The 14,203-nt window shown below is 43.9% G+C and overlaps 1 protein-coding gene across 4 annotated transcripts in view; it reads right to left on the minus strand.

The window, feature by feature from the left end:
- CDK2 (cyclin dependent kinase 2) overlaps positions 1-14,203 on the minus strand; it is a 161,634-nt gene that overhangs the window by 107,070 nt on the left and 40,361 nt on the right. For all 4 annotated transcript variants that reach the window (XM_033935571.1, XM_033935573.1, XM_033935570.1 and 1 more), the window contains exon 4: positions 9,736-9,906. In XM_033935571.1, the coding sequence (XP_033791462.1) occupies positions 9,736-9,906 (171 nt within the window). The remainder of the gene's footprint in view (positions 1-9,735; positions 9,907-14,203) is intronic.

Genomic DNA, 14,203 nt, shown 5'->3' on the forward strand with positions numbered 1-14,203 from the left:
ATAGCTATAGACATTGCAGTAGCTCGGGATGTCAGTTCAAATGTGTCATAGATGGAACGTACCATAAACTTCCTGAGCTGCAAGAGACTGGCAGTGCATTGCTGAAAAGCAGAAAGTTTGCGGTCTGGAATATATTTTTGAAAAGTGGCCATCTGCTGTATAAGATGTTTCAGGTAAAACGAGAAGTGGAATGCATAGTTACCTGAACGGTTGGCCAACATAGCATTCTGGTAAAGTCGTTTACCAAATTTGTCCATAGCCTTGCCCTCTCTGCCAGGAGGGACAGAAGCATACACACTTGAGCCTGCAGATTTTTTCAGGGTTGACTCCACCAGCAAAGATTCGTGTGGAAGATGAGGTTTGTCAAACCCTGGAATAGGAATAACTTTATAAAGTGATTCCAATTTCCTTGGAGCTCCTGGGATGGTGAGAGGAGTCTCCAGATTTTTGTAAAAAGTTTCCCTTAAGATATCGTGAAGGGGTAATTTCAAAAATTCTTTGGGAGGTTGGTCAAAGTCCAAAGCATCCAGGAATGCCTTGGACTTTTTAGAATCAGACTCTAATGGGAGAGAAAGGGTGTCTGACATCTCCCTAAGAAATTTAGTGAAGGAAGCGTGCTCTGGCTTACTAGCAGGATCCTGCACTGATGGATCAGCCTCATCCGATGAAAAATCCTCCTCGGTACCGAGGGGGATCCTTGGAATCATCCCATAAATCAGGGTCACGTACCGATGAAAGACGGCCCTGAGATAGAGGAGTAGAGGATTCGGTATGCCTGGTTTTGCGTACCGATTTGCCGGAACGCATCGGCACCGTATCTGGTGAATGTAAAGCGGTACGGGTGTCAGAGAGCGGTACCGGATCAGAGACAGAGTGAACAGCTCGACGAAGAGACTTTGGCTCTGCCGATAAAATAGGCATAGACATAGAAGAGGCAGATTTAAGCAGTGCCGATAACGTCAATGCCGACAAAATAGGCTGGTCGACGATCGGTACCGTAGGCTCAGTAGGTACCGACACTGGAAGGTTCGGAGTTAGCAGAGCCGGGAGCAGGTGTTGTAATTGCTCCTTAAGCTGGATCTGGAGGATGGATGCTATGCGCTCATCCAGAGACTGTCCCGATGGCACCGGTACCGCTTTTTTCTTGCTCGGTACCTGCGATGCAGCTCGACGCTCAGGCGAAGTCGATGCCAATGAAGAGGCAGTCACTTCTATGGGAGCGGAGCGTTTACGGGGCCGGCGCGCAGTCTGCAGGACTTGGCTCACTGCATGTTCGACTGGCGGGCCGAGAACTGTAGGGGATGGCTTCTTAGCCGGCTTACCTGTGGGGTGCGACACCGAAGATGTATCTTGCGGTGTCAAAACCGCCGGTGCCGACTTGGAGGAAGTTGCCGATGCCGGTGGAACTTCCATAGCGGCACCAAAAAGTAGTTGCTGTTGAATCTGGCGATTCTTCAAAGTTCTCTTTTGAAGAGAAGCACAGCGGGTGCACGTCATAGCCCTATGGTTCGGACCCAAGCACTGAAGGCACAACTTGTGCGGGTTGGATAAAGAAATAGGGCGTGCACACCGCTGACACTTTTTAACCCAGTGAAGGGGGCATGAAGGGAAAAACGGCAGTAGCAAAATCGAAACCCGAGGCTTTGATGGTGCCAACAGGCCCCGCTGGGGCCGACCGAAAAAAGTTGAAAAAAAGAGACTTTTTTTTTTTAGTTAAATCAAGAAACAAATAAAAAAGAGAACGTGAAGAGTTTCATGAGGAAAAATACGCGAGCGGGAAGGCGAAAAAAGAAGTTTCCAACAGCCGTTGGAAAACACACGTCTTCTTAGCTCCGCGGAAACTAAGAAACTGGGGACCGCGCGCCTTCGTCAGGCGGGAAGGCACTCGCGCACGCGCGGTGCGGCCTAACTAGAACTTTCTAAGTTCTTAGAGTGCAATCACTCTAAAATTGTCCGTACCGGGGCTCCGTCGGTGCCGTCACCCATCAGTCAAGAATATGCTGCCTGCTTGTCCTGGGATAATTTCTAGCATCTCTCAAAAAAAAAAAACCAAAATGACCAGGGATTCAGTACTATGACCAGACTTAAACCCTGCCTGTCTCATATGAAATAGATTTGTCTTTTCTGTGAATGCAAATAATTGTTCCAATACAAATTGTTCTATTACTTTAATCAGCAAACTTGGATTTGAAACCGGATGATATCTAAATTAGATCCAACGCTTTCACCAAGCTGACTTAAGGTGTAAAATAGGAGATTCCTCTGCGGCATGCCGCAGGGCTCCCCTCTATCTCCAATTTTATTCAACTTATTTATGAGCTCACTTGGCAAAAATTATTTCTCAAATGGAGAGCAGCTCCTAACCTACGCAGATGGCATCTTCCTATTGCTGCATATCTATCCTGATAACATGAATATCGCAAATTTAATCTCAAGAGGAATAAACAAAATCTCCACTTGGGCAAACAAGCTCAAGCTGAACATTGCCAAGACCAGCCTAACATGGTTTTATAGCCTGCATCAAACAATCTCAAATTCTAATAGCCCACCATCTGGAACCACACTCAGTATTCAAAGCTCATCCATTGTATAATCTTGGACACTACTCTCATATGCCCCCTCAAATCTCTCTCTGGGAAAAAAACATTAGCATGAAACGTCTGCGATTGATCAAACCTTCTTTTATGAATGCCACTTAACAATACTGGTCCAAATGTTTATTCTTGCTTGACTAGTGCAACTCCCTATATGTGGGAATAGGCGCTAAGCAACTCTACAGGCTTCAGCTCATCCAAAACACAGCAGTTAGATTAATCTTCAGGTTCAGGAAGTTTGACTCTGTGACAGAGTACTACCAGAGACTCCACTGGTTACCCATGGCCTCCAGGATTTCCTTCAAATCATCTTGCATCTGATTCCACATCAACAACAATCACGAATTGGAAAACTTATTCAGCTATTCTCCAAACATTACATCACGTCTACCTAAATCACCAATAGATCACAGATGATCCTCCCTTCACTAAAAGGAATAGAGTATATGCTGCCTCTAGTCCAGTGTTTCTCAACCTTTTCAAGCCAAGTGCCCCCTAAGCCTAACAAATACCAACCTAGTACCCCTGGCCAAATTCTGCCCCAGTCTCAACCAACCTCTGCCCCGACTCCACCCCCATAATAAACATACTAATTGTAATGCAATTTCGTCCATCCATCTTTCATACACACAATATAATCTTATTAATACACTAGTTTTTTAGCCCGTTACATTAATGGGTGCTAGAATAGATGTATAGACAGGCATTTCTTTCTCTCTCCCTGGCCCCCTGTCTTCTTTCTTTCTGTCTCTCTCCCTGTCCCCCTGTCTTTCTTTCTTTCTTTCTGTCTCCCTGGCCCCCTGTCTTTCTTTCTTTCTTTCTGTCTCCCTGGCCCCCTGTCTGTCTTTCTTTCTTTGTCTCTCCCCCTGACCAGCACCACCCCTTCCCTGCTCCCCCTGTCCAGCAGTAGCTCTTCTTCCTTCCTTTTACCTCCCCCTATCCAGCAGGGCCCCTTCCCTGCTCCCCATGTCCAGCAGCAGCCCTTCTTCCTTCCTTTTACCTCCCCCCTGTCCAGCAGCACCCCTTCCCTGCTCCCCCTGTCCAGCAGTAACCCTTCTCCCTTCCTTTTACCTCCCACCTGTCCAGTAGTACCCCTTCTCCCTTCCCTGCTCCCCCTGTTCAGCTTCCACTAGCCCAGGCAGCCTTGGGGCTTTTGCTAGGCTGGCCCATCTCGCATTATCAAAGTGGGCCGGCCTAGCAAAATGCCCCACGGCTGCTTGATGAAACCACGGCTGCTGCCGCTGGTCAGGGGGTAAGAAGAAGTGTCCTGGCAGCAGCAGCCTAGTCAAAAGGCAGAAATTCAGTCGGCGTAGGCACTGCACATGCGTGGCACAGAGTCACGGACGCACGGAGTTTGAAGTGCGCATGCATGCTAAGCGTTTTATTATAGTGGATAATGGTAACCACAAAATAAAATTAAAAAACACACAAAGCACACTGTATGCATAAAAAATGTTAATCATTTATATGCGGGAGGTTTTCAAAGAAGTCAAGGCAGATGACTTTAAAATATGAAATGTCACCTCAGTAATAACTATAAAAAAAGACAAATATAGTGCAAAATATAGAAATAAAGATAAATTCTCAAAACTGACATTTTGATCACTAAATTGAAAATAAAATCATTTTTCCTACCTTTGTTGTCTGGTGATTTCATGAGTCTCTGGTTGCACTTCCTTCTGACTGTGCATCAAATATTTCTTCCCTTTTTTCTACCTCCTGCATGCTTCCTCTCTTCCAGACCTCATTCCATTCCCCAAAAAACATCTCTCTCTTTTTCCCTCCAAGAATCCAACTTTTCTTCCTCTCTCATTCCCTGGATCATGTGCAGGATTTTTCATCACGGCACACCAGCCTCATGCCCATTTCTCCTTCTATCACCCCTCTCCAACACTATGCCACATCTCTCCCTTCATCACTATGCCCAACATTCCTCCCCCTTGCATCCCCTTCAATCTATCCCTCTGTTCCCTCTCCAACACCATATACAATATTTCTCCCTCTCATCCTTCTATTCCCCATGCATCTCTACCTCACTCCTCTCTATGCCCAATTTTCCTCTTCCTTTCCCCATGTGCACCATCTCTTTCCCTCTCACTCACACACTCAGGCCCAAGTTTCTTTATTTTTGATATACTGTCTATCAAAACAAGTGTCTAAACAGTGTACAATATAATCAGATTAAAAAAAAGGAAATAAAAAGTGATTTAAAAGCATTATTTTATCAAATATTAAAAATACTAGACAAGTTCACATTGATACACATGGAACAAAAGGGAAGTAGGGGAGGGGAAGTTTTAAATACATCAAAGTAAAATTAATAAAAAAGGGGAGGTAAATGGAGAATGGCGATACATTAGGATGGGGATTGCTTCTAGAGAAGCATTTTGGTGTTTCAGGGCAGTTCAGTGTGTTGTTTTCCAAAGGACTTCATGAGAACTAATTGCTTTAGAAGTGAGAGCTGATACTAAAGAGTATAGGCATCTTTAAAGAGAAAAGTTTTAAATTTAGCTTTAAATTTTTCCAAGAGAGTTTTCTAATCAAAGATCTAATGGAAGGGCATTCCACAGAGAGGGGGCGGTGATAAAAAAAAATGGATTTGCGATAACAGTTTGCATATTGATGGTATGGAAAGTAGATTCTGGTTGCTAGATCGGAGGGCCCTGGATGATGAGTATGGGATCAGTAGTTTGTTAATAAATGCCAGTTGGTTAGAGATTTTTGGTTTAAAGGTGAGGAGGAGTATTTTATAGATGAGGCGATGAGTGATGGGTAACCAATGTGCTCTACAAAGAAGAGGAGTAACATGGTTAAATTTTTTTGCATGATAAATTAATTTAACAGCAGTATTTTGCAATAGTTGTAAGCAACGGATTTCTTTCTGGGATTTACCTTGATATAGAGCATTGCAGTAATCTATGGTTGAAATTATGAGAGAGTGAATCAGGATGTCGATAGAGGGGGTGGGGAATCAAGAAAAGAAGAGATAGAGCAGATGAGCCTAAGCTTATGAAAACATTTCTGTGTAACTGCACTAATTTGTTGGTGAAAGGTGAGGTCCTTGTCAAGGATGACCCCCTAGAAGTTTGACTTTACTGTCCATTTGAATGGAGGAAGAATCAATGCAAATGGGTAAGCATGGATGTTCATCTGAGGATATCGAGAAAAGGACACTGGTGGTTTTAAGAATGTTCAATGAGAGCTTGTTATGCTGAAGCCATTTTATTGAGTTTATGATTGATTTTAATTATTTCATCAGTTGATATAGGATTTAGGGGATGAAGTAGTTGGATGTCATCATCATATGTAAATACAGTGGAACCTATAGATTTGGCCAGAGTAAATAGAGGTGTCAAGAAGATAAAGAGAAGTGGAGAGAGAATTGAGCCTTGGGGAACTCCATAGCTTTGATAGATGGTGGAGGAAGTAGAGTCATTGAAGCTAACTTTATAGTTTCGATCCTGAAAGTAGGAAGAGAACCACTGCAGAACTGTACCAGAAATGCTAATAGATTCTAATCTTTTAAGGAGTAGGGAATGATCAGTTGTGTCAAAGGCAGATGCGAGGTCTAAAGAAATCAGAATGGAGGATTTGTGATGGTCTTTAAAGTAGTGAACTGAAGTTGTTAGTCCGATGAGAGTTCAGTAGAGTGATTTTTTCGGAAACTTGTTTGGTAAGGGTGCAGAGCGTTAGTTTTTTGGGGTTTTTTTTGCAAAATTGGACAGCTGATTGAAAACCAGTTTTTCGATTATTTTTCCTAGAAAAGGTAAGTTGGCAATAGAACGGTAATTGGTGATTTGATTTTCAGATGTGTTTATTTGTTTGAGCTTTGGGAATACAAGAGTAGATTTCCAAGGAGGCGGTGTGTAGCCGATAGAGAGACTTTTATTGATCATGTCGAGTAGAAACGGACCGAAGATGGTGAAATGTTTTTTAAGAATAGTAGGAAGCAAATTTTCTAGAGAGTTAATCCTCGCAGGAACCATTAAGGAAGCCCCTCAGCACTGAGCAGCAGCGCAAAATCGTGCGCCTGCTCATGCTTCTTCTCAGTGGCCGAAGACACTGTAGCCAGTTCACACCGGGGCAGGAACTTAGAAAGTTCGCTCATGCCCGCTGCACTTCCACCGACGATCAGACATAGCAGCCAGTTAACAGCGGGGTAGGAACTTGGAAAGTTTGCTCCTGCCTGCTGCACCTCCACCGATGATCATCAGTAGAGGTATGAGCCTGAATCTAGGACAAGGAGGGCGGCAGCGGTGGCCTGCAAAAATTTTGGAAAGGGCGGTGTATTGGCTCGAATATAAACCGGGACCCCAATTTTTGGGCCAATTTTTTGGCCCAAAAATCCCAGTTTCTATTCAAGTATATACGCTCTTGATAGAGCGAACATTTAGAAGTCCAAGTTTGATATTGTCCCTTTCTATTCCTCCCTCCCTCCTATGTTCCAAGTTAGTGCCCCCTTCCTCCCTCCCTCCCTTGTGTAAACTGGCCCACTTACTGTTTTACCTATTAATACCCCCCTCCCTTCCTTCTGTGTCCCAAGTTTGTGCCCTCTCCCCCTCCCTTTGACCCATCCCCTTCCTCCCTCCCTCCCCTGAAACCAACCTGCACCAAAGCTTGCCTACCCCCAAGCCAACCCGCCGCAAATTCCTCCAATTCGCCACCGCCCCCGTCAGCTCCATTTAATTATACCCCGACACCAGGGTGTGTGAGAGAACTGGTTCTTTTTCTTTTTTTACCCTCTTTCTTGGTTTGTTGTGCACTGATCTCTTTATCCTTTTTTTTTTTTTCTTATCTCTTTTGTTTCTTTTCTTCTTCCTTCCTACTGGGCTGGGGGTTTGGAGATGCGGTTTCATTTTCGACAGTGGGCTGTCTGAGTCCAAGTCCACTGCCGCAGGGTTCATTTTGTGTTTATGGAATTGGGGTGTGGGATGACATGGGGGGGGGTTTAGTTGATTTGTACTTTGCTTCCTGTTGGTAATTTCTTCACAGTTGATTGTGCTTTGTATTTGCTTCTTGATGGGTGTTTCTTCTTTGTTAATTGTACTTTGTTGGTTGCCTCTAATATTGAAAATAAAAACTGCTTACACATAATTATACCCCGACGCAACTCCAGGTAGGGAAGGGACAGGCGCATGCAGCGATTGCACGATGCCGGTCCAAACGCCCCCCCCCCCCCCCCCGAAGTCAATTCTGACGTCGGGGTGAGGGGAAGGCTTGTGGGCTGGTGGTGTGCAATCTCTGTACACACCTAGCTCTTCCCTGCCCGGAGTTGTGGCGAGGGATAATTAAATGGAGCTGGTGGCTGGCGGGCGGTAGCAGGAAGGAATCAGCGGTCGGCCCGCAAACCCCTCCAGGGTATGCATACCGCATGTTGAGAAACCCTGCTCTAGTCACTAGAAAGGAAACTTGCTATCTAAAATTCAGAAGGAAGCTAGAATTATTTCTATACAATAAGTACACATTGACTGATCCAGCATCGACTCCCTCGACTCTCTGTGGAAATATGGAACATGCATTCTTTACCTTGTTATTCTAAGTAGCAGGATTTATTGTGCCCTGTTAATGTAATTTTCATGTACAGTAGTCTACCATTCCCTTCACCTGTATACTGGAATGTTCGTGGTATTTTATAACTTGTTCTTTGCAGCTCCTCATGTATGCACGAGTTCTTGACATTGTAAATTGCTTTGATCCTTTACAAGCATAGAATGATCCACAAGTTCTAGATTAGAGTATTTTGCCATGCATTATTTTGATTTTTTTGGGACAAAATTCCCTGGAGTGCATACAGTATCTATTTATTTATTCATTAAATTTTCTATACCATTCTCCCAGGGAAGCTCAGAATGGTTTATATGCATTTATTCAGGTACTAAAGCATTTTCCCCTTTGTCCTGGTGGGCTCACAATCTATCTAATGTACCTGAGGCAATGGGGGGGATTAAGTGACTTGCCCAGGATCATAAGGAGCAGTTTGGGTTTGAACCCACAACCTCAGGGTACTGAGGCTGTAGTTTTAACCATTGCGCCACACTCTCTACAGTATGTATAATACCATCAGTAAGAGAAGTACTGGGGAGGCAGCTGGGGTTCTTCCCTGCTGTAGTTAAAGGTATCCCTACTGTTCTGTAAAAAAAAAAAAAAAAAAAGAAGACGAAAAGGGGTGCTTATACAGGAGGGAGCAGAGTTCTCAAGCTGTGCTGAACAGGAAGGCATGCAGAGTATGGCTCATGAATTCTTTCTAATGTGCAAGTGTGTTACGTCAACTCACTCCTTAAAAGGGAATATTGCTCGCCAGCTCTACCAATAGAAATGGGGGGGGGGGGGGAGGGAAGGACTGCTGCCTTGTAAATCACAGCATCAAATCTACGAAGAGAGCAGAAGTCTTCCTCACCCACTTTCCCCAGAACAATTCCCTCAAATTGAAGGACACACTAGAAGCTGCTGCCCTGGGAGATCTCTACTGGAGGCAGAGAATGCTGAAGTGATTTTTGTTTTTATTTAATAAGCGCAGTACTTTATAGACAGTGATAATGTCCCTGCAAAGAGGTGTTCTCTGTCTCCATCTGATAGAAACATAGCATAACCCATTCATCTGGGCTGGTCTAGATGGGTGAAAAGAAATATTGAAACATTCAGTCAGGTGACTTGGACATCTCACTGCTTGTTATTTTTAAACCTTAATGTCCCCCCACAGGTATAGGTAGAAGCTGCCAGAAGCACCACAAAAGTCCCATTCAAAATCTTTATGGAGTAGGTGGGAAAGAGCATCAAGCAAGTAGTGACCTGTCACCCCAGAAAAAAGCATAACCTTTAAATTTAAGTGCCAGTTCCTGATCCATCTATTCTCAGTGGGGAGAAAATCCCAACAGAGACTATTACCTCAGGGTCTTCCTTCCATACGTGTCTTTGATCCTATCAGACCCTCTCCCAACTGCAAGAATCTGCTTCCCAACCATCTATTGAGCACAAATATTGGCAACATAATACAAGATAATGACAGCACACTGCTCTTTGCCTCCTTATATTGGCAGGGATAATGTATGCTTCTTTACTAATCTGAAGTGAAAAATGTAGTGTGTGAAGATGTCTGTAAGGCACTAAACATTGCTTTTCACTTATGTTGCAGGCTACTCACCTCATGGGTGTAGGTTCTCACTGGCACACCAAATGCTCGAGCTAGCCCAAAATCAGCCAGTTTAATAGCTCCTTCAGCATTAATAAGGAGATTCTGTGGTTTCAAATCACGGTGAAGCACCCTGTGAGAGTGGCAGAATGCCAGCCCTTGCAACAGCTGGAACAGGTAACTCTAAGGACCAAGAAATGAAAGATTCAGCTGTAACCACCTATCTAACATCTCCTATTACCTTTGCTTATAAAACTACATTATGCTGGTATTTAAAATACAGACAAACACATTTTCTAAAATTCTACTCCCTTTATGGTTAGTGGAATATCTTTCAGCTCAAGAATGTGTTGATAGCATCCGAGAGCTCCATCTAACTTGTCCTTGAAGAAAGAATGAAGGAAAATAATGCAAGATAAATTTTCACTCATGTCTGTTTGCTACGTAATCTGTAGCTACGTAAACACTCTGGAAGGAATGAAACAAGACTGGAAAGTTATACTCCACTGAGTATAAAATAACTCCATCACTTACTCAGAAACAAAAAATCATGTACTCCAGCCTTGCACCCCTAGAACATGATGAGTGCAGTTCTTCCCTAAGTGCACACCTCCTACCATGAAACCCTAGTAGAATCCTCTATTCTCTCCCCCTTGCTCACACCCATTAACTCATTCCCAAAGCTTTCATCTAACTCGCCGTACGTTATCTTTGATAACAGCGACATAAATAGTCCTCCAAGCACAGGAGTACTTCAATCTTCATTTAAGAAAAGCTGGCTGTCTTTTTGATGAGTCTAGGGGCTAGATTTACTAACCTCACGGATCCAAACCGATAGTGATCCAATCTGTGAAGTTGCCAGCCATCCGATTCACGACACATCCTCATGCAAATGGGGGCGATCGGGGTCATGCCCCTAACCGACTGCACGGATTGCTGAAGAGCGATCCCGACGCATGTGCAGACCATCTTCTTTGCCTGTAGATGGTCTACGCATGCTTACAGAGCTTGAAACTTTTTTTTTTTTTTTTAACTTCATGAGCCCGTGGTTTTAACCCGCGGGTTAAAACCACAGGCTCGCACTACAGGGAAGGGCAGGAGAGTCAGGGCAGAGAGTAGGGCAGCCAGAAAGGACGTGAGCGACTAGTCATCAGCAGTCGCTTATTTTTTGATCAGCAAACCCAGTCGGTGTTCCTGAAATTTTTTTCGTGAATCGCTGCCTGCCTACATTTGCATGCACGGATCGGATCGGGTATGGATCGGGAGTAAGGTTAGTGAATCGGTTCGGGGTCGCAATGTGGTCAGGACACAATCGGTGTTCTTGGTGAATCTAGCCCTATAACCGATAGTTTCAAATTATCTATAGACTTATCTATCCATGTCATATTTGGACATTTGAAGACTTGTTTTCTAGATTTTTGGGTAATTAATTTCTTCAGATTTTCATTTGTGACTAATTTTTTGTAAACCGCATAGATCCTCATAGTTATGCGGTCTATAAAGTTGATTTTATGTTATGTTACCAAATTTCATCTACTGTATATACTCAAATATAAACAAAGGGAGAAGGGTCGACTAAAATATAAACCGATGTTAGAAATTTGAGTTATCATGGTCAATCAATATAAACGGACTACTCACCCTCCCCATCAGCTATCTTGTAAGTCACCAAACATGATAAAAAGATATGTGATGCATATATCGCAAAGCTAACATTTACAATGCCCCTACAAATGAAGACAAAATTACAAGCGACCACAAACTTAAATAAAATGTATACAAAAGTTAAATTTAAACCTCAAGAAGCCAAACACTGAATGCCAGTGTATTGCAAACTGTGTCATGGCACATTAGTATGCCCTGGAGGATTCCAGGTATGCCAGTGTCAGCTGACTGCTTACAGAATGTGCCTCTCACGGCAAGAGGCATATCCTGTAGATAGCCAACCAGAGCCTGTGCCTCTCCTCCTCCAGCACCCCCACCGGTGGTAACAGAAGGCTCAAGGTCACAGCTGAAGGACATCCATGCATGCACAGACACATGTCAACATTTCCAGGTGCCCTCCAGCCACAAGATTAGTGTGCCAGCAGCTTCAAAGGGAGTTTGCGACACACCACTGTATCACAAGAGAGAAAAAGAGAAACAGCACTCTACACTTTGAAAATAAAAAGAAAGTGGCATAAATTTACTCTAAAATAGCATTTTCTGCTCATGAAAATTTTTCTACCTTTGTTTTCTGGTCATTTTATTCATGTTTATCCCTGTTTCTGTTTTCTTCTGTCTTTTCTGTCATGGTATTCAGTCTGCCACTTCTCTCCTGTTTTCTTCACTTCCTCTCTTACATCCATATCTTGACTAACCTTTTCCTTTGTTTTCCTCCATTTATTTTTCTGCATCTCTATCTGCTTCTACTTACAGCTTGCCATCTCCCTCATCTATTATTCTCAAGTTTTTTTTGCCAACTCTCCCCTCTTTCAGCATCTTCTCTCCACCCAGCCCCATCCAGCATATCCTCTCCCCTCCAACACCTCAACTCACTCACTCACTGTCTCCAAGTCCATCCAAGATCTCTCCCCATCACCTTTTACCCTTTGCCTCTTCCAGCACTCAGCTGTCATCAGCTTGCCTTCATCTCTGGTCCCACAAAACCAGATGGTAATAATAAAGACAGAAGCCGTGCGGCCTTCTCTCTAGCTTAGGTCACTATAAGCTCTGTCGGTCTCGATCCCACCCCGTTCAACTAGTATTATTTATAATTTCTATAGCACTGAAAGGAGTACTTCTTGTTTTTGAGGTGCGGGATCGAGACCAGCAGAGCCTATAATGACAAAGGCTAAAGGGAAGGCCCCATGACGTCTGTCTTCATTATTGCCAGCCAGGTACTGGGACTGAAGGCAGGGCTGATGGTAATAAGTATGTGCTGCTGACACCTCACTCCCCCATCTTCCTTGCAGCTGGCAAACAGCATGGATGACCACTGCAGCCGAAGCAGGAGGAATCAGCTACCTGCCTTACATGCTAGGCCTGCTCCTTACCCACAACTCCAGCCCCCAACAACCAGACCCCAGCTATTATTTTTTAATTAATTTTTTTTTAAATTAGTTACACAAGTAATCAAGCATAGACTCAAATATAAACCAAGACCCCCATTTTTGGGACATCATTTTGGCCAAAAGAATCTCATTTTATATTCAAGTATGTATGGTAAATCTGTTCAATGGCTTCTTCCCCAATACTATTGTTAGGTTACAGGACAAAAGTGGCTGTTTCTTCATAAGAACATCAAGATGGAGACAATTCAGAGAAGAGCTATAATAATGAAGAAAGCCTGCCTGCAACACAAGTTTTATAGTGAAACCACAGTTACTTACCTAACAGTTGTTATCCAGAGACAGCAGGCAGATATTCTCAACATGTGGGTGACGTCATCCACGAAGCCCCATAAGCAGACTTGCTTGAAAATCTTTTAAGAGCTCACGAGTGCCTTCCTGCCCGAGTCAGGTCATGCGTCTCCTCAGTTCAGATAGCTAGCTAAGAAGCCAACCAGGGGAGGTGGGTGGGTTGTGAGAATAGCTGCCTGCTGTCCCTGAATAACAACTGTTATGGTAAGTAACTGTGCTTTATCCCAGGACAAGCAGGCAGCATATTTTCAACATGTGGGTGTCCTCCGAGCTAACATGTGGGTGTCATCCGAGCTGGGATGGTGGGAGTGTTGGCAATTTAGGAGAATAAATGTTGTAAAACTGACTGGCCAAAATGGCCATCTCTTCTGGGAAAAGTATCCAGACAATGAGGTGAATGTATGAACCGAGGACCAAGTGGCAGCCTTGCAGATTTCCTCAATAGGAGTTGATCTGAGGAAAGCTAGAGACACTGCCATCACTCTAACTTTATGGCCCGTGACTCGACCCTGCAGAGGGAGACCAGCCTGAGCATAGCAGAAAGAGATGCAAGCAGCCATCCAGTTGGAGATGGTTCGCTTGGAAACAGGATGCCCCAACTTATTTGGATTGAAGGAGATGAAAAGTTGAGGAGCAGTTCTGCGAGGTTGAGTGCGTTGCAAGTAGAAAGCTAAAGCACGTTTACAGTCCAGAGTATGAAGCGCTATTTGCCCAGGATGAGAATGAGGCCTTGGAAAAAACACCGAAAGAACGATGGATTGAGAAGAAATTCCGAAACCACTTAAGGTAAGAATTTTGGATGAGTATGGAGGACCACTTTGTCATGATGGAGTACTGTAAAAGGTGGATCCCGCCACTAAAGCTTGTAGTTCACTGACACGTCTAGCAGAGGTGAATGCAATGAGAAAAACTACTTTCCAAGTAAGATATTTAAGATGAGCTGAATCTATTGGTTCGAATGGAGGTTTCATCAAATGAGTAAGAACCAGATTGAGGTCCCAAACCACTGGAGGCGGCTTGAGAGGTGGATTGACATTGAAAAGTCCTTTCATAAATCTGGAAACCACAGGATGAGCACA

This window comes from Geotrypetes seraphini, chromosome 3 (assembly GCF_902459505.1).
Source record: "Geotrypetes seraphini chromosome 3, aGeoSer1.1, whole genome shotgun sequence".
NCBI lineage: Eukaryota > Metazoa > Chordata > Amphibia > Gymnophiona > Dermophiidae > Geotrypetes > Geotrypetes seraphini.